Source organism: Staurois parvus, unplaced genomic scaffold (genome assembly GCF_062004578.1).
Source record: "Staurois parvus isolate SC_StPar_1 unplaced genomic scaffold, SC_StPar_1.0 ptg000175l, whole genome shotgun sequence".
NCBI lineage: Eukaryota > Metazoa > Chordata > Amphibia > Anura > Ranidae > Staurois > Staurois parvus.
The window spans coordinates 8,184,001-8,204,330 of NW_028317971.1; the positions used below are offsets into that span (position 1 = coordinate 8,184,001).

General features: G+C 39.8%; 1 protein-coding gene across 3 annotated transcripts in view; it reads right to left on the reverse strand.

Moving 5' to 3' along the window:
- Positions 1 to 20,330, reverse strand: part of PRKCQ (protein kinase C theta) — a 66,209-nt gene that overhangs the window by 23,856 nt on the left and 22,023 nt on the right. For all 3 annotated transcript variants that reach the window (XM_089676909.1, XM_089676908.1, XM_089676910.1), the window contains 7 exons: positions 14,115 to 14,146; positions 13,948 to 14,033; positions 12,292 to 12,421; positions 10,717 to 10,826; positions 8,277 to 8,379; positions 7,450 to 7,622; positions 1,394 to 1,567 (listed from right to left, as the gene is read on the reverse strand). In XM_089676909.1, coding sequence (XP_089533035.1) covers positions 1,394 to 1,567; positions 7,450 to 7,622; positions 8,277 to 8,379; positions 10,717 to 10,826; positions 12,292 to 12,421; positions 13,948 to 14,033; positions 14,115 to 14,146 — 808 coding nt within the window. The remainder of the gene's footprint in view (positions 1 to 1,393; positions 1,568 to 7,449; positions 7,623 to 8,276; positions 8,380 to 10,716; positions 10,827 to 12,291; positions 12,422 to 13,947; positions 14,034 to 14,114; positions 14,147 to 20,330) is intronic.

The following is a 20,330-nucleotide window of genomic DNA, read 5'->3' on the forward strand; positions in this document are numbered from 1 at the left end:
TGGGTGTAGCATTGCATGCCCGCACAATGGCCAGTTAAAATAATGCAGTGCCGTATCAAAAAAAATGTCCTGGTCAGGAAGGGGGGTAAATCCTCTGGAGGGCAAGTGGTTAATAATGAATTAAATAGCACTTTTGGTTTGTGGTGCTCAGATGCAGTGCAGTTCCACTTTAAGTTATTCTCTCTCCCTCAATACCAACATTTCCATGCTTCTGCCTGATTCCGATCTGTCCCTTTTGAAAAAAATCCATTCGATTCCAATGGAGAGGCCATGTTTTGAAGGAATGCATAACAGTTGGTCTCTTAATAGGAGTTTCCTGTGTATGTGCAAAAGCAGCAAGGGACTGGCCAGAAAATGATCCTTTCAATGGTATGTTCAACAGACCGAGAGGTAGCCAATAACAGAAGTTCATTGTTAAGGATTACATACACTTTAATTTAGGATCAGGTAACTGAAAAACTCCCTAGGGTTTGACATTTATCTATTAATGATATGTCAAGTTTTCCATAAAAATGAACAAGCAGCAGCACACCAATGTCGTCACTTAAATCAAATCATCTTTATTCCACAATACATGAAGACGGTCATGTTTCACCCTTTCAGGCTTGATCGTAGAGATCTCTTTTTTGGTCTTTAGGGAGGGATTATCAGTGTGTTTTGTCTTATGGAATAAAGTGACTTTGATTCAAGTATCATCAATAGTGCTTGGCCGCTCTTTCATTTCATGTGTACACGCAGGGAGGACAGGCTTTTTTGTGGCCATGTACCCGACCTTCAAGAGACATGAGTTACTACAGTCTGGAGAAATAAAATTTCTTTATTATGTCAAGTTTGTTTTACATTTCAATTTATGATTTCTGTTTACTTCAACTATTGTACAATAGTGTACTGCTTTTCTATTAGTTTCACTGATATGTATAATATTTACAATACACTCAACGCTACCTGCAAAATGTTGCTTTAACAAGTGAAGATGGCCATAGATGAATCAAAATTCGTCCAGTTCAGCAGGAATTGGCAGAATTTTGATCTATTTATGGTCAGGATGGTTGTACTGAAGTTGATCTATGGAGTGACTTCAGTACAACCAGCCTGTTTTTTCTTAATGCAATCCCTGCCAGAGCCAGCAGTGATCATTGTATTCTGCCGCTGAGGAAGGCTTCAGGAGGGGTTCTTCCATTAACACTGACTGTGTTGATGGAGGAATCAAGCAATTTTTGTTCCTTTGACCAGGGAACCAAGAAAATTGCATAATGTATGGCTAGTCCTAAGTACTGTTTATTTGTTATACATTTTTATTAAGGACCAAACTTGACCTTACCTCTCCTCTCTAAACATTTCAAACAAGGAACAGTATGTGCCTTCCAAGGCCTGAATGTTAAGACAGCCTTACCTTAGTCTGAAATGTACAGTATAGATGTGTCAGGAAAGGGTGTTCCCATGCCAGAGAAAGAACTCTTTTCTCCACCATGGTGCATTCAACATCATCATCCATGAGCACAACATCTTTCTTTAGGACTTTAACAGCAAAAAAGTGGTCGGTTCCCTTCAGCTCTGCAAGAAAAACCTTAAAACAAAACACATGATTTTCTTGTTTGGAAACTGGACCATTTCAATCAATCAATCAATCAATCAATCAATCATTCTCACATCTGCAGTTACCTATTTTCATTATAATATGTCCCTTTCACCAAATCAGATTCCAAACATTGTTTTTTTTGTGTGTGCACCTAGAAACTACAAGGCAGACATTGGTTTTAGAATGCAGTATACTGTATATATTGTAGGCATTAGATTTCTTTTTATTTAAATGCTTTTACGCAATGCATGGAAATGTCCATGTAAAGACATGTACCTACCTGTAAAAAAAAGAAAAAGAAATGCACCTGTCCTTCAGCACACCACAACACACAGAAGTGGTGCATTGTGATGTAATTCATTTTTAAGTGCATTGAGGCTTGTTAGGGAAAAGCATGGAAAATTGTTCATTAACAAGCTTGCATTACTGCGCATATGTGTGCATCTACCTTGTGTGGTGGACATAGTTGATACAAAGTATTGATTGGCTGAACACCCCCTTTTCGGTTTGCGGTCAGACATTCAAACCTAATGAAAGTTTGACCGTGAACTTCAAACTTAATGCAAGTCTATGGGACTTGAACTTGTAAATTCCATTTTGAAGGATTATATAGAAGTTATTGGCCATAAAAGGGGTATGGGGTATGGGGACTCGTCCTGTGGGACATGAATCAGTGAAAAAAAAATGTCAAAAAGTACTGTTTTTTAAAGAAGCAGTCATTTTTCACTGCTTACAGTGAAGAAAAAAAATTAAAAATTCCTTTAAATAAGGGGTCCCCTTAAACTACGTACAAAGTTACACATCTGTACAATGTATAGAACCTGCTGCAACAGACTGACATATTTTGGAAGAAATTACATTTTTATTAAAAAAAAAAAAAACAGCATGGGGACCCCCCCCCCCAATCCATACCAGACCCTTTCGGTCTGGTTGGATAGTTAGGAGGGACCCTACAGTGCAAAATTAAAAAAAAAAAGTGTGTGGAGTTCACCCCAAAAGCCATACCAGGCCCTTTAGGCATGACGGGACTTTTAATGGGAACCCCACCCCCCAAAAATTGGGGGAAAATAGCTTGAGGTCCCCCCTAAATTCCTACCAGAGCCTTGATCTGAGCACAAACCTGGAAGGCCAGGAAAGGGGAGAGGGATTGGGTGAGCAAGTGCCCCCCCTCCTGAACTGTACCGGGCCACATGCCCTAAACATGGGGGAGTGCTTTGAGGTAGGGGGGTTCCCCCCCAAAGCGCCTTGTCCACTTCACAAGGGTACTATGTATCCCATACTCATTCACAAGGGGGCCCCCAGATCCTGCCCCCCCCCCCTTGTGAGTATGGGTCGGGATACATAGTACCCCTACCCATTCACCAAAAAAGTGTAAAATGTGAATAAAAACAGTTTTTGACAAGTTCTTTATTAAAAAAAAAAGGAAAAAAAAATGGTTCCAGTGTTGTAACCCATCGTCATCCAGAGTTGTCACGCCAACACCGACTTGCTGAAATGAAAAAAAACCTGCCGCCCGCCGACCCGTCTGAACCCACTTTGCACTCGCCGCTATCTGACATTTGCCAGCCAAATGTAAACAATTGGGTGGACCTAGGTGATGTCACCACTAGCTCCCCCAATTGTGCTGTGATTGGCCAAAGCATTGCACCTGACCTATGTTCAGGTGCATTGCGGGGCACGGCAGACGAACAGTCTGCAGAATGCCCTTACCAGTTGTGCGTTCACCGAACACACGAACGGCCGATGTTTGATTCGAACTTGTGTTCGACTCGGACATCAAGGACATCATTAATACAAAGTAATATCAGTATCTGCTTAGATGTGTTGTACAACAGAAGTTTAACTTCAGTGTAAGTGGTAACAATATGGCAAATGCTAAGAAATGCCAGGAAAAAGAGAAAGTTAAGTGGTCAGTAATAAATGAGAGTTTCTTCTCGAACCATTTCCTTTTTCACCACTAATAATTTTGTTTGCAACAATATTACATAGATCTGAAGACAGAGACATATAAAATGCTAAAATAATAACATGTTATATTAAAGTAGAATTAATGTAGACGATCATTCCATCTAATAAGGAAAGTGCAGCTTTTAAGCTGGTAGCATTTCATCTACTATTCTCTCACTCCTAATTCCTGGGGCTCAATTACTGTTGCTGTTTTATATTGCTGTCGTTCTAAAGTTTCTCACATAGCTGATAGTCTAGCAGAGATAACTTCTCATACAACTGCACTGCATTCCTGTGCAAACCACATGCAATTTCTGTGCGGTGCAATTTGAGCCATACATTTTGTATGGCTCAAATCGCACCGCATCAGAAAAGTGCAGGACCCTTTTTCAGCCTGAGTTCACACTGATGTGGTGCAGGACCCTTTTTTAATCCACACTGTCACGACCCACGGCCGCCGCCACCAACAGGCGACAATCGCACAGCCGCGACTAATAGTAATACCCCAGACCTTCTCACCAAACTCGTGACCGAAGGGCCGGCCGATCCAAAACCGCGGTGTGACGTGCGTAACAAGGCCCCACCCAGCTGCACCCTACACAGCGATTGCCCAGATAATGGTCTACAATCGGTGCCTGCAGCCTGAATGCGCTTGTTACTGGGTCGGGTTAGTTGCGCAACTAACCCTCTACTGCCACCACCACTTTTGTCGGAGACTGGGAAACTCCCGTTATCAAATATACACTATAATGATTGAAATATTGATCTATATAGCAAGGGCCCGCGGACCTACTATACAGAGATATACAAACAGTAGCGTCTCTTCAAAGGCAGGGATTCGTGAATTGCAAGTAAGCGCTTAGAAACAGTTTAACACTTTCAGAAAGAAAGATTTATTCTAACAGGGTCAAACAGATGCAAATAAATATTTACAAAGATGTCACAAAAATATATATATGTATATAAAGACATAGCAAACATAGAATAGCGAGGGAATTACAGGGTAAGTTACTTGCCTTGCCTGGTTTTAGCAAATTCAAGAAGCAGAGCAGAAAGGTTCTTTGATCTCCTCTGTTACGATGTTACCTCGGAGATCTCTGCGTGTGTGTGTGTTAAAAAACTTTCACTCTCTCGAAAGTCCCTCTCAAAGGGGAAGGGGCTCTGACTACACCTTTTGGGAGTGGTCATTGGGAAACTCTAACTAAATTACCAGTTTCATATCCCATGATATGAACCATACAGTTGACCTGAGGAATGTTCAGTCCTGGGTCAGTTTGATAATGTCTGGGCTTACATAGCTGTGGGTGACCAAAGTGACACCTGCGCAGAGGGGCTGGCTCCACTTCTCCTGTCTTAGCCTGGTTGTTCCACATCATCTGCCAGGAGATAAAGTCTGCCTCACAGGAATGCAAGGGGGGGGGGATGTGAGGAATGATTCAAAGAATACCTCAAATACAACAAGGTAAAGGAGAACTCTGCTTCCAGCTGGATGAGCTAGTTTGCTACACACCCACAGTGGTTCGTATGAATGGGGTGCGATTATGATACGATGCAGAATTCCACACCACATCATTTTGTATGGCTCAAATCGCACCGCATCAGAAAAGTGCAGGACCCTTTTTCAGCCTGAGTTCACACTGATGTGGTGCAGGACCCTTTTTTAATCCACACCAGAATCGGATCGCATGTGTGTTTACACCCATGCAATACGATTCTGCACATTGCACCCCATTTTGTGGACTGATTTTGGGGTGTCGTTAACTTAAAGTACACACCCACAGTGGTTTGTATGAATGGGGTGCGATTATGATGCAGTACAGAATTCCACACCACATCAGCGTGAACCTGGGCTAAAAAAGGGTCCTGTACCTTTTTGGTGATGGTGTGATTTGAGCCATACAAAGTGTATGGCTTAAATCGCACACCGCACAGACATTTGCATGTAATTTGTATAGAAATGCGGTGCGATTCCTGTGCGAATTATATGCGGTGTCCCAAACCGCATAGTGTGCACCCGGGCTCAAGCTTGAAAGCCTGCTAAAGCAGCTTTCTTAAAATAGAACTATAGGTAAAACACTTTTTTTTTTTCATTTTGGATAGAGTAAGGGAGAGTTATATTTTTATTGTTGTTAATTACATTATACAAATACCATTACATTACTAACACAAATCAACTAATATTCATAACAAATTTTATTTACTTTCCCTCTCCCCCCACCACCCATATTTCCCCTTCCCATTCTCTAATTTCACAAATGCTCACTAATTACGATAACCTCTTTTCGCCCCATTTCTTCCTCTCCTTCATCAACCCCTGTCAGTTTTTTTTGCCATCTGTGTCCCATTGCAGAGATTTCCCTTCACTTCCTGTCTCATAGCCAACTAGGAAGTGAGAGGAAATCCCTGCAAATGAAGGGAATCCCTTGGGGACCCCTAGGTCACCGGAACTGGTGAGCCAATTAGAAAATTCCTTTACTTTTCTGGGGGCAAAGCAAAATTTGGGATTTTCTTTTACTTTCACTTTTAATACTAATGGTAATCACTAAAAATAGAGAGGATGAATCTCTCGGGGACACAGACAGCAATAAAAACTATCCAAAACTAAAAAAAAAGTTTTGCCTCTAGTTACACTTTAAATTGTCAATCAACATTTTCAATATGTTCTATGTTCAACATTTACTTTAAAAAGCTTTCTGAAAGCTCTGCATATGCTTTGTCAAAGCTTGCTGTTCCCACTGCTCCTATACAAGCTGAAGCCTGTAAGAAAAAGGCCTATACAATAAGTCCTCTACTTACGAACAGTCAAGTTGCAAACTTTCAAAGATACGAACAACCTCCAAGTTGCGAACTTTCAAAGATGCGAACATGCATTCACCTGCCAAATCATGAAAGTAGCTCCCGTGTCTGCCCGACATTGCTGAGTGCACCCTCTGCCACAAGTGGTTGTTCTGCTGTGTATAGTACAACAGTGTACAGTAGTACAGTGTTGATTTCAAGCCTAGGATGTCTGGAATCAAGCAGAAAAGCAGCGGTCTTATCTGGTCACTCCATGCCAGCCCCTTTATGTCAGCTGTTGTACTGTACGACTGTACCTTTCAAGGTACTGTAAGCTTAAACATCCTTTGTTTACAGTATTTCTTGTGTTTTTTATGCATTATTTGTGCGAAAAGTGCCATAAACCTTACTTTGTTGGACTTACAAACAAATTGGACTTCCGAACAAACTCCCAGAAGAGAACTCGTTCGTAAGTAGGGGACTTACTGTATAGGGTCTTCCTTGGAACCCCAGCAACTGTACCTCTAGCTTGGCACTCCAAAGTTTGTCCTCATGCACAGCTATTAGGCTCCATGCACACTGGGCGTTTTAATATCGCTGGTAACTTTAGCTGTGTAAAGTCACATTCAAAACTTGAGTTTTTCAGAATTTTTTTTTAGAGTTTTTGCCTTAGCGTGTAGCGGCATTTGTGCATTTTTAGCGGGGTTTTTTACCCGCAAAAATATTTTTTGGGGTAAAAAAAAAGTCCAAAAAATGCCGGTTTGCCACGATTTACTGCATTTTTCAGTTTTAGAGCATTTTTACAGCTAAAAAAACTCCTCTAGAAACCCAATAGTCCAGCCAAAAAACGGCGATTACAGTCTATGTGTGCATGGACACATAGGATAACATGCTGGGGGGTTTACTGGCTGTAGAAAAAAACATCAAAAGCCAAAAACAGCGCTGTAAAAACATCCAGTGTGCATTAGGACTAATTGTCTGGATCACATTACAAGGATAGCTGTGCTCCCTTTCATAGGAATGAAATAAAAAATATTTACTCAATCAACAGCAAAATCTACATACATAAGTCCTTTAATTAAATCATGGCCTTTACTGTAATTAGAGATAAAAGAAAAAATAGACAGAGAGGACAGACAAAAGATTACCTTTCCAAAACTTCCTTTTCCCAGCATTTTATGGAGAATAAAGTCATTGAATGACAGTGTGATGTGGCTGCGTGGTTCCTCTTCTATCCTTCTAGTCTCTGTCCCAGGCTCAGCTGTAGTTTCTGGGCATTTGGCTTCTTCCACTGGGGACTCCCAAAAAATGCCTTGGGACTCTGTTTTTTGCAAGGTACAGATACAGTAAGTATTATTCTAGTGGTTACTGTAATACTAAATGTTGGAAGATGTTTATAACTTTTTATTCTTTATTTTTTTACTACTTTTCAGCTAATGAAAATATTAAATGTGGAACAAGTACGTTAATTTTTAAGAGGGCTGTAGAAAGCCTTGACTTATAAAGGGGATGTAATAGCTGTGATCTTTTGCCATCTCATGTAACAGGTCTCCAGGCTATGACTGTGTCCTGAAGCATGTCCCAAGTCTCAAACAACCCCTATAGCATGTTTGCAGTCTCTGACTATATCCTGTTGTATGTTTTCAGTAATTGAATATATTCAGCTTTCTGTAGTATTACATTCACTAAGTGTGGGTCATTGGTAATGTCTGGGCCACAGACGAGACCCCCTATATCAAGTAAGTTATAAGCTTTTTAATATTCCTGTGACTACATCATTCAACAAATGTTACGTAAAATTAACCTGCATATCCAGTTCTTTAATTTTAGAAGTTCATTAAGTCAGGCCCTTCTGGACACAAGTATTGATTTCCTGGTTTTGTTAATCTTGTTGGTCTACAAATTTCATGCAGGAAAAGTACAGGCTTTGGTGACCCTGAAATCCTGCTTGAAACATTCAACATATGACATGTACCTTTCCTCGCAGATACTAATGGCTGTTTTTCTTCTGTTTCTCTGTGACCAACTTCAAGTGGACCTTGCCTGTAAATTTGTTCACATTCTCTTTGTCTCCTATCCTGGAAGGGGGGAAAAGAGGTCACAAGACGCATAACAAACATGCTGCCAATTTGTTCACCATAATAATTGCTCTCCTTTTTAAGATTTGTCAGTGGTAAGCACTAAGGATATTTCAGATCTCCATTTATTCAAAAAATTACCTACGAGACATGACTGTTCAAGCTATAATGGCAGTTTTATGGATGTAGAAGATTTGTTTAATTCTTGAAAAAAAAAAACAGCTGATATTATTAACACTATTTATAGTATTACCATAAATATTATATAGTCAGGTAAATATCACAAAAACTAATGAGCTACAAAAGAGTGAACCTGATTTGAAGGGTTTACCAATTTCAAGATTTTCCAAGATTGGAGGAAATTTACTGCCTATACCAAACCGGTCATCAAAGCATTGATTGGTGGCTTTACTTAACAGCCTCAAATTTCCTTTCCTCGGGTTTTATATATGAGCCTTGATATGAACCAGTTGCTCCAAGGGCAAGCTTTTTGCATAGATCTTAGGAAATTGGGCTTAGAAAATAATTTGATCCCACAACGTAACTATGGATTTTCAAATAGTTAATTTAGGGGTTAGGGTAAATTTACGTTTAAGGGACAGGAGTTAAAGTAATACTTTAGATTTAGAAAGTGTTTTAGAATTGATTGAGGTTTATTTTCATGAATTTATTTTCAGGGTGAGAGTTAGGAAGTAGCTATGTGTTAAGTTTTAAAGTTAGGTTAAGGCTAAGCATTGGGGATTATAAGTAAAGATTTATTTAGAGGTTAGGTTAAGTTTTATGGTTCAGATGAGGGTAAGGTTAAATGTTAGGGTTTGCCTAAAGCTGGACTTATGTATGAGGGGAATTCAAGTCAAACCAGGACTTTTGAGTTTATATAATAAAAGAACAAATTTCAAGGAGTGGAAACTGCATTTATTTTTCCACATACTCCCCTGCTACTTTTCTACACTTATCCCAGCATTTACCTAATACCTGGAAAGCTTCAGCATAGAAAGATTTGTCAGTACACCTGAACCATCCTAGGACAACCTGCTTCACTTCTTCATCAGTGCTAAAATGCTGATCTCCGAGGAACTCTTTTAGGGGTCCAAACAGGTGGAAATCACTCGGAGAGAGGTCCGGCTGTAAGGGGGATGTGGCAATACCTCCCAGCTGAGTTGCTGTAATGTGCAGTGCGGTGAGCAGTATGAGCTTGTGCATTTTCCTTGAGAAACATGATGCCCTTAGTGATCAAACCAGGCCATTTTGTCCGCAGGTGCGTATGCACATCACTCAGAACACAACAGTAATATTCACTGTTGATAGTGTCACCACAGGGTAGAAAATCCATATGAATAACGTCACGTTTGTCCCAGAAAACACTTGTCATCACTTTACCTGCAGATGCAATTCTTCAAAATTTTTTTGGAGGTAGTGAGTCTGCATTCTTCCACTGCTTTTATGCTCGTTTTAATTCTGGAGTCAATGTTCACAGGAATAACTACTGTGGGCTGGGAACCAACATGGCCTCGATGGTCACGTACAGATGTTTTTTAAGCTTTTATACAATTCAGATGTCTTACTACAGCTAAGTGTCTCATCACCGTACTGTGCTTGAAGTCCTCTGTAGATATCTGCAGATTTTACTCCTTCGTTCACCATGCACGCACTAACATTGTTGTATGGCATCTTGATTAACAGTCTCTGGACTGGCCCGTGACATCTGCACTGCCTATCAGTAATAGGACGTACTTGCCACTTACTACTGCGTGTAGTACCTCCACGCTAGCATCCCTTTTTATACCTGGAAAATTAAAAGTCCCAGTTTGGCTTGAATGCCCCTTTTGTTTTAGAATTTCTAACAGATTCCTCCATCAACATTAGATATCATGGCTGGACTAATCTTCTCTGCTGGCTATTGTATTGTGACAGCCAGTGGCCATCAGAATGTTCAAACAGTGCCTATATATGATGGGATGCAGTCGCTGTTCGGCGAACAGTTTTACATCTAACGCCAACAAATATTTATTGTTTAATCATCTTTTGTTGAGCCAAGTGGTGCTGACTAAGGCACTCATGACTTGAATTCTGAGCTGAATCAGTCAAAACTCAAGCCATGCATGGCAACCTAATGGGATAAGATTACATTTTAAGGGAGATGACAGAAAACATTTTTACTTGTTTTAATGACCTGGAGCTTCACACTGATAACTACCAGTGGCAATGTTTCAGCACCAAAGCCAACATACCATCACCAATTGCTATAGACCTGATGTAAATTGTCCTCAGCTTTGGAAAGTATAGATGCTGTACATAGGTCAGTAATAGAACACTAAGAAGACAACACAAGTTTACCTGTTGTGTACTCTCTATCATGGCCAAAGCTTCTGCCATTAACTTTTGATTTATCCCACATAGGTTTGCTACTTTATTTTCACACTTATGATGGACGTTCATACCACATTCTGCATTAAACACATACGATAGACAAAAATGCATTAAGAAACCTAAATAGTTATAGTTAAACAAGTTTAATAATTGTAACTGTCAAAGCAATATGAAAAATATTATGCTTCTTCTTCTCATTATTCTCCTGAACAAGAGAGAATCAAAACTATTGTGTGTGCTACTGTCAGGTTCAGGCAAAAAGAGAGCAGGGTTTTTTTTTTAAAACAGTATACCAAACAAAAGTCTTGCCTTTTAGAAATGTAGAAATAATTTAAGTTGGCACATAAGTCATAGAGGTATAGTCAAGTTAACTGACTCATACTGCTAAATCTACCCCTGGGCACCTAGACTTCAATGATCCGTGGTCATGAAAGGGTTAAGGTTGCTAATGTGCGCTGGATTTATATCTCCAGAGCATCTAGGTACACAAGTTGAATAACCCCCCCCCCCCCCAGCTTAAATAATACTTGAATGTTTTCTTTGTCTCAGTCTGCACAGATTTTTGTGATATTGTGTAAATATTATTTTATCATCCTGCTGATGATGGGAGGAAAAATGCATTTCTGGAAAACAAACAAAAAAGCTGCTTCTTTGCTTCTGGTGGCTATAGGCAACCTGCCTGCTGTGCCTAACAGTAAATCCAGCCCTCTTGGAAAGATAATATGAACCTTTATCAGACTGGACAGCTTAAAAGCTAAAATTACATTGTTTTGCCACCTCTAACTATGTGTGTCACATGGGCTTGGCTGGCCATTTCCAGAGGCAGGTAGTACTACTGGAGGCAGGTAGTACTACTGGAGGCAGGTAGTAGATCTACTATTTCTGTAATTTCTCTGACCTCTGAAGGTTGCCTTCTGGGTTTATTAAACAAAGAACATTGGCCCTGATACACTAGAAATTTTTTACGTGAAAATATTAGCTAGTAGATTAATCTCAAATGGATGCAATCCTCCCCACCTTTGGTGCGCCAATGGGTACACGCAGTTAACTAAGTTATCTCAAATCCCATATGAAACATTCATTTATGAATTTAGAGGATGCCCTCGTAAACATAACAAAATCTTGTTTGGTGTGCATAAACTCTTACACTGACAACGTCTGGGAATTAACCCCTTTTTCTTTTTGTAGACTCTATGACATGTTGGGACTACAGTATGTCTGCCCTATGGCTGTATTATCGATGTTGACATAGTTTTAAATCCAGGAAACAATTGCTTGTTGTTCAGTTCAGTTTGTATTACTGGTTATTGAACTGATGCTGTACATGACGCACTAAGTTGGTGCTTTATGCTATTATCTGCTTGTTGTACTGTGAACCAAAGCTCTGTTATGGTACCTTTCTGCAATATATAGAGTTAAAAAAAAAAGCTAAAAATGAAATGTAATTTTCTAGCTATCAGTAGAACTTCCAGAAAAGACTGCAGTTATTTCCCACTCCCAATTACAATGCTCATCTGCTATCAGTAGGACTCAAGTACTTACCCGCACACTTTAGTCCTTGCTTTGCCAGTCCCCAGAGAAGTGTCCCACAGTGTTCACAGAATGTTGGGCTCTTATAATTGTACACTTTAAATCTGTGAGGCATGTCTATTTTAAATCTTTCTTTATGGAGCTGTAAAAATGGGACATTGAACAAAACTGAACATTTTATTCATCTGCATTCTTCTTAAATCTTCATAAAACACAAAGCTATAAATTCAAGGCCTTATACAAAAGCTAAGATTTATATATCTATAGAGTTCTATTTCTAAGAGCTAACTACAGGATTACCAAGTGCTAAGTCTTGAAAAATAGGAACATTTAGAGAATGTTACCAAGTTGGTTTAAAGGGGAACTCTCCAGAAACAGATCTTTCTGTTTTGGATTGAGTAGGACAAGCAAGCTTCCACAGTCACTGGAGAAACATCTCTATAGTAACTAAGGAAGGCCCACACCTTCTACAATCTCTTTTGCAAACAACAGTGACTAAACAGAGCTTGGTAAACTGAATATACAACAGTACCTATATACAACTCCCTCCTCATTGGCCAGTCTTTACATAGGTTATCCTTCCTTCAGTCTATCATGAATTCTGCTGCCAAGCTCATTTACCTTCGCAACTGTTCAGTGTCTGCCATCCCTCTCTGCAAATCCCTCCACTGGCTTTGCCAAGGAATACAGTTTAAAATACTAATAAAATATAAAGCCATCCCAAGCTCTGTCAAAAGCTATATCACCAACCTCATCTCAAAATATCACCTAAGCCATCCTCTTTGCATCTCCCAAGACCTTTGATATATAGCTCCCTAGTCAATTGCTTTCATACTCACCTCTAGGACTTGTCCATAGCCTCTCCCATCCACTGGAACTCCCTACCCTAATCTGTCCAGCTATCATCTGCTCTGTTTGTCTTTATGAAAACTCATCTCCCCATGTAAAAGGGCACATTTACATGGGCAGCCAGGGCATGGTAAAAATAGTTGGTTAAGCCCCTTGACTGTCCTTGTTAAGCTGGATTGAAGTTGTACACCTTTAAAAAAATATACCTCATGTTGCATTCGGTGGGCAGTACTGTCACCAAACATGACTCATTTAAGTGAATAGGGCCGTGCTGCAATCGCCCTGCAATTGCATGTAATGCACGGTGGTGCAGGATTTTCAAGGTTAAGCCAGGCAGTGAGGAGGTGCTGATTCCTTTTCAAAGGGGTGGTAAGGACTGCCATGTGTGAGCGAGTCTATACTGTATTTTTACTTTCTCCATTATCCCTCTCAGTTATTAATTTTTGAATCACTTGACCCTCTCCTTTAGATTGTAAACTCTCACTAGCAAGGCCTGCTGAACCCTCTTGAATTATAATGTAATCGCACTGTCTCCATTTATTTTGTAAAGTGCTGCCTAAACTGTTGGCATCATATAAATTGTGTATAATAATAATTATCTAAAGTGATTAATTCTGTGGTCACAATATTAGATTTTACCATCTGGAGGCAATGTAGGTAAAAAAACAAGAGTTGTGTAAAGAGAGACTGCTCTGTGTTAGTACATGAAGACAAGAAAAATGTGATTTACAGTTAATCCTGCAGTATTATTGCAACTGAAGGAGCAGAGATAGTGCAGAGTTCTATACATATATCTTTTTACATATGGAATATACTTACTACTGTTTCGTTGCTGTTGACTGCAGATCCAGTGCACTTAGCGATAACTTTATCAATGCATTTCTTGTGAATGGCAGCATTGCACTCTAGTAATGAAAAAAATATATAAATTATACATGTATTCATTATTGTCAAAAGTAAAAAAAAAGTATTTTAAAAATTCTTACGTCGACATTGATAACCTTGCTTGTTAAGCCCCCTGAAAAAGATATATAACAAAATGTATTGTTAGTTGAAAATGCTTCTATACAGTATAATTCAGAGGAAGATCTCTGAGTAATATCAGTCAAAATACAATACATAAAACACTATGTAAACAAGTCTTTGATTTAATGTAGAGTTCAGTGGAGTTAAAATTGTTAAGGTCCCATTTGTACCCCCCTATTGAGGGTTCCCAGTGAAAGCCCTACAGCTAATTGTGGCAGCTTGCATGTTCTCGCTCATGGAGCAATTACCTGAAAATGACTGGCCATGGACACAGAGGGGTTTATTTACTAAAGCTGGAGAGTCCAAAATCAGACTCCCTTCTGCATAGAAACCAATCAGCTTCTAATCTCAGCTTGTTCAATGAAGCTTTGGCAATGAAACCTGGAAGCTGATTGGTTTCTATGCAGAAGGGAGTCTGATTTTGGACTCTCCAGCTTTAGTAAATAAACCCCAGACAGTCTACAACCAGGGCTGTTCATTTACAGGTAATTGCAACTTGAGCATTTAAATGTAAGTGGCCATTTCCACCCACAGCTAATCTCCAGGTTGCGCTGGGTCTCCTACATGCAATCACTAATGGCTCAATTCGCAAGTGTGTAAATGCTATAGATGTGGTTTAGGGTAAGTGAAGCAAAACAAAAACAGACTAAATGCTCAACAATTTAACTTCTTTCAAAAAATAAAACTGCAATCTGATAGTAACAATCCTCCGAGCAACAGTTCCACTTTTATTTGCTTCAAATTTGGAATTTGGCTCCAGTGTATAACTCATCCCGAGGTGGCACTAGGCTTTGTGAGGCCTTAGGCAACATTTAGACATGAGGCCCAACTCACTCCCATCTGTCTGTCCTACAGCTATGCTGCAGACTTTCCCAGATTGAGATCCTCATGTGGTGGATGGGAGGGGTGACATGCACAGAAGCAACATCACTCCTCAGTGGCAGGCCGCTGGAACACCAGAAGTCTTAGGTTACACGAGAGGTGAGTGTGACAGGGCTCTTAACGCAGTCTGCACACAGCAGCGTTAACCAGTTCGGCTCCAGAGCAATGTTTTTTATTTTTCGCATACATGTAAACATCTCAATGTTTGGCAATAAAATTACTTAAACCCCCAGAACATTATATATTTTGTGAAAGAAGAGGCCATGTAGAATAAAAAGCTGATATTTGCACATTTGTATGCCACATGATATTTGCGCAACTGTTTATTAAATGCAAATTTTCAGGAAACTATATAATAAAATAAATTTTTTTTTATTTAAAAAAATAATTTAAAATTTAAAACACACAATAAAATACCCATTTTGGTTAAGATATAAAAGAAGAGGTTGCATCAAGTAAGTAGATACCAAACATTCTATGTCTTAAAATTGCGTGCGCCCGCAATATCACCAAAAACTACAGTGCCCATAAATCACAATAGGTGATGCTTTAAAAGCCTTTACAGCTCATCAATTTAGAGTCAACTAGGAGATCCTGTGCAAGAATTATTGTTCTCACTCTGATGTTCGCGGCGATATGTCACCCATGTGGTGTGACCATGGTTTACACACACATGCACACCCTGGGCATTTGCGCAGGTGTGCAGGGCAGCAGGGGTTATGGAAATTTTTTTCAAAAATTGTAATATATTTTATTATAATTTTGATTTTTAAACCTTTTTTCTTTTTTTATTTATTTTTACTTGATTACTATCACAAGGGGTTAATAAACCCCCATGTGATAGCATTGGGCAGGTGACAGGTGACCCCAATGTCTCCCCTGCCCTTCACATTATCTAACCAATCACAGATCGGCTTGGTTAGATGTGTCTTCTGTTTGGACTGGCCAGGAAATGGTGCATCTGAAACTAGAAGTGACATCACTTCCAGTTTCACTGTTTGCATGTGAGATCGAAACATGGATTTGCCTCGGTCTCATAGTGCTGTCCCTCCCCTAGCTGGCGGATGTGTTCTCGAGCTCAAGTAAGAGCAGGAGATCCTGGGAACCATAAGAGGAGGGTGGCCGGCATCACGCTGCTGGCTCTGTGAAAGTGATTGGCAGCTATAGAGCTGTCGCATCACTTTCACTTTCAAGCCGGCTGCATTAGGCAAATGAGGCCCCTCCGAGCGTGAGGCCTTAGGCGACTGCCTAATTTGTCTTATTAGAGAGCGCCTCTGCCCATACCTGCAGCGATGAAACTACACTAAAGGTGAAATTCCTCTCTAGCACTGAAAATACCTGTTTACAATACAACTTTACAAATTAAAATTGTCAATTTTGTCCTGGATGCAGTAGGGAAGGGTTAGAAACCTGCAAACTGTCTGTGCAACTACTAGGGAAATTTGCTCTTCCTATTTGTCCTTTTGACCAGAGCTCATGTACACCAGCAGCCTCACTGGACACACAGCTACTGGTGTACGCTGGGAAGACACAGTGCACACAGTTCCAAAGGGTCAATCACATCTCACTGTTATTTTTTTATCAGAATATCAGAACTTTATTGAGAATCGTTTGACAGGTAAGTCTGATAAATAACAGTATATGTACATTGTATATTACAGCATATATTTACAGTACCTTAGTCTTTTCTTGCTCATAGCTTATAGTGTTTCATTTTGGCTGCACAATTTGTAATGTACCATATACTGTACTAAGCAGCACCGACAAGCTCTTATAGGGAAACTCTAATGGTACAAGTTTGTAAAATCTATATATACAGTATATCACGGAAGTGAGTACACCTGTCACATTTTTACAGTGTCGTCACATGAAAAGATATAAAATATTTACAAAAATGTGAGGGGTGTACTCTCTTCTGTGAGATACTATAATATATATATATATATATATATATATATATATATATACACATACACATACTGTATATATAAACACACACACATCCACAGGTTAGGTGAACAGCACTTCCCAAAGACCATACATATAAGAGATAAGTCTGGCATTGCTGCACTTAAAATTTATTAAAGAAACTGCAAATTGTTCCATTAATGTCTGCAACAGTTTCAGGCTAAAATGCTAATGCACTTCCTCAGGTAGGAAAATGAGGAAGGGCATTTGCATTTTATCCTGAAACTTTTGCAGACATTAATGGAACAATTTGCATTTTTTTTGGATTTGTTTTCTATGCTCTTTGGGAAGTGCTGTTCACCTCATCTGTGGATATATATATTTACAAACTTGTACCATTAGTGCAACAATCCTGGACCTATTTCTTAAACAGGGGCGGACTGACAACTCATGGGACCCCGGGCAATAGGGGATCATGGGGTGTGTGTGTTTGAAACTTTTATACTGCAAAAAAAATTAATTAAGGCTCATCCCATTGCATGTATTTTAACCTCCCTGGCGGTATGATTATTTCAGATTTTTGGTGCTGAAAGCGGTACCATTATTTTGCATGGAAATATGTATTTTTTTATTGTAGGCCTGTAATTTTTAGGAATAACTCACTGAAATCTGTCCGAACAAGAGTCTATTAAACATCCCGGGTATGATAAAATTTGAAACACGAAATCATAAATTATAATTGAATAAATAATCATAAAAAATAATAATATAATAAATTTAATTCAATAATATAATCAAACCAAAAACACTGAAATTTGAAATAGAGCGCCAAGTTCGCACATCGCTGAGCAAAGTCACAAAATCGTTTTCAGTGTCTGATGATCGAATCATTATCACTCAATTCTGCAAGTGGTTCTGATTTACTATCGCTGTTCTCTAGCTGGTCTAAAACCACTTTTGACCTAAAGGGACACTTTTTGGACGCCATGGACTTTTCTCAGTTTCCAGGCAGAAAGAACAGACAAAATGCAGGCAGGGCACAGGACAAAGCACTAGGGACAAAATGTATGTGAAATGGGTTGAAACAGCAATGTTTTACTATGTAAAATTTGTTTGGAAAAAAATGACATTTTTTAAAATTTTCAAATTTCCTGCCGCGGGCGACACCCGTACGTCCCGACAACACAGGGACCGGAACACAGAAGCCGGATGCCGGCATCGGCCGGAGGAGATAGCCGGGGACGCTGCAGGGGACACATCGCGGGAGCACAGGACAAGGTAAGCTCTGCAGGGACTCCCTATGCAGCGCCACATGGTAAGCCCGAGTGTAGCTCGGGGGTTACCGCTTTTGGTATTGACATTTTACCCCGAGCTACACTCGGGAATACTGCTAGGGAGGTTAAAGAGAGCAAAAGGCTTTCTAATTAGTAGACACAGCACTGTTTTTTTAAGGCTAGGTTCACATCTGTGCGGGTGGTGCCACTGCGGATCCACATGAAAATCCGTGCAGCCGCACCACCGGCACAGAGGAATGCAACCTGCGGGTGGGTGCCATTAATTCTAATGGCACGCCGCCCGCACTGGAAAACGCAACCGTACTGGGAACCGAGGTTACCGCGTGGGCTGTGTTTTCCAAAGTGCACTGACTTCTTCCATGCGTGTTATGGGGCAGGGGAGTACATTCAAATTAATGAGCTCTTGTGCCCACGCAAAACGTGGCCCGCACAGCCACACATATGTGAACCAGGGCTTATTATTTCTTGCCGAATTAAAACTCCAGGTGGGTCCATAACTGCTAGCAGAAAAGGAAGGGTATGTGTCTCTCCACTGACTATTAGATGTTTACATGATCTGAATAGATCTGAATAGCAAGAGCTCAGTTTACACAGACTGTTCAGGCTATTCAGAGCATATCAGCATTTCAATGTACAAAAATCCTATAGTAATTAATATACAACATACCATGTATGTGGCTAAACAGAAATAAAAATATTTTAGTCCTGAGCATAAGTAGCAATGTTAAAGTACTGTCAAAGCCATTTTCTTTTAGTTTTAGATAGGGTACATTAGAGAAGAGTTAGAACCCCTGGCAGTTTTTTTTATTTTTACCCCTATACCTCTGCTGGAGAGATATGCCCTCTCACTTGATCCTGCTACGCATTGAAACCAGGACTAAAAGTGTAGGAAAACCCATCTGAACAAGGCATAAGAAGCCATTTTCTTTACTTTGGAAGGAGTTCTTCTCACTTGCTGCTGAAGTTCTCAGGACAGGAAGTAAATGTCAATCTTCCCCAATGCAAAAAACCATGATATGGGATTTAACTCTTCTCTAGTCCATCCCAAACTAAAAAAAAAGTTGGCTTTAGACATAATTTATTATATGCAGAGACACTACATATTGATTTTTTAACAATGGTGATTTGTAACCTGCAGTTGTGAACACATGTACAATACATTTTAATAGAATGTATGTATTTTGGGAGGAATAGTGGGAGCAGTTTTTTTTTTTAGCTGATGATTTATATATCACATTACAAAGTGAAAATGTAAGCATGATGTCACTGAGTACAGTACAGTAAGTCAGTGTATTTGAGGCACAGAAGTACAGGTGCAAAATCTAGGGCTCGGAGGCCTGTTACAGCTGTCCCATAATTCCCGGAAAGAGAAAATGTGGCCTTTACCACATGAACAGTCCTTGGTTAGAGGGCCTGTACCCATTTTCTCTCTTTGATTGTGAAAATGTATTACAATTTCAGTTATGTCAGCTACACTGCATGAAAATGCAGGTAGGTAGGGAATATGTCACCACTAAAGTATCTGATATACTGCATAAGATATATGAAGATAGCATGTGGTAATTCTTACTAAAAAAATTCTTATTAGTCAGAGTTGGCCTCGAAATAATCTGCAGGACCTGGGTCATTTCAGTTCACTTGGGTGTTATGTTAAGTAGTGAGCAAGTGGCTTAGCACTCTGACTGTAGCTGGACCTGTTTACTGGTGATATTTGAGTATGACCTCAGAAAGGCCACTCCGTACAACTCAGAAATGAAGAGGATGATTCCAGCTGAAGGTTGGACAGCATTTCAGAGGGAAACCATTTCTATTTCATTTCACCTGAACTTAAAGACTTCTTAAAGCAAACATTTGCCAAGATTGTGTGCAATTTAAAGCGGTATTGAACCCAAAACCAAAAATGTAATATTTTGCAGCTTACCAATCATTAGATGTGGTTGCATTTAGTTTTTTTAAGCCTTTTTCTCCTCTGTTTTTACCTGGTGTTCTGGCCAGTAACACACCTCCTGTATTAGAATGCCTCCACTCTGAATGAAGGAGCACAGGGGGAGCCTGGCATTGCACCCACCATACACTAATCATGGGTGCAAT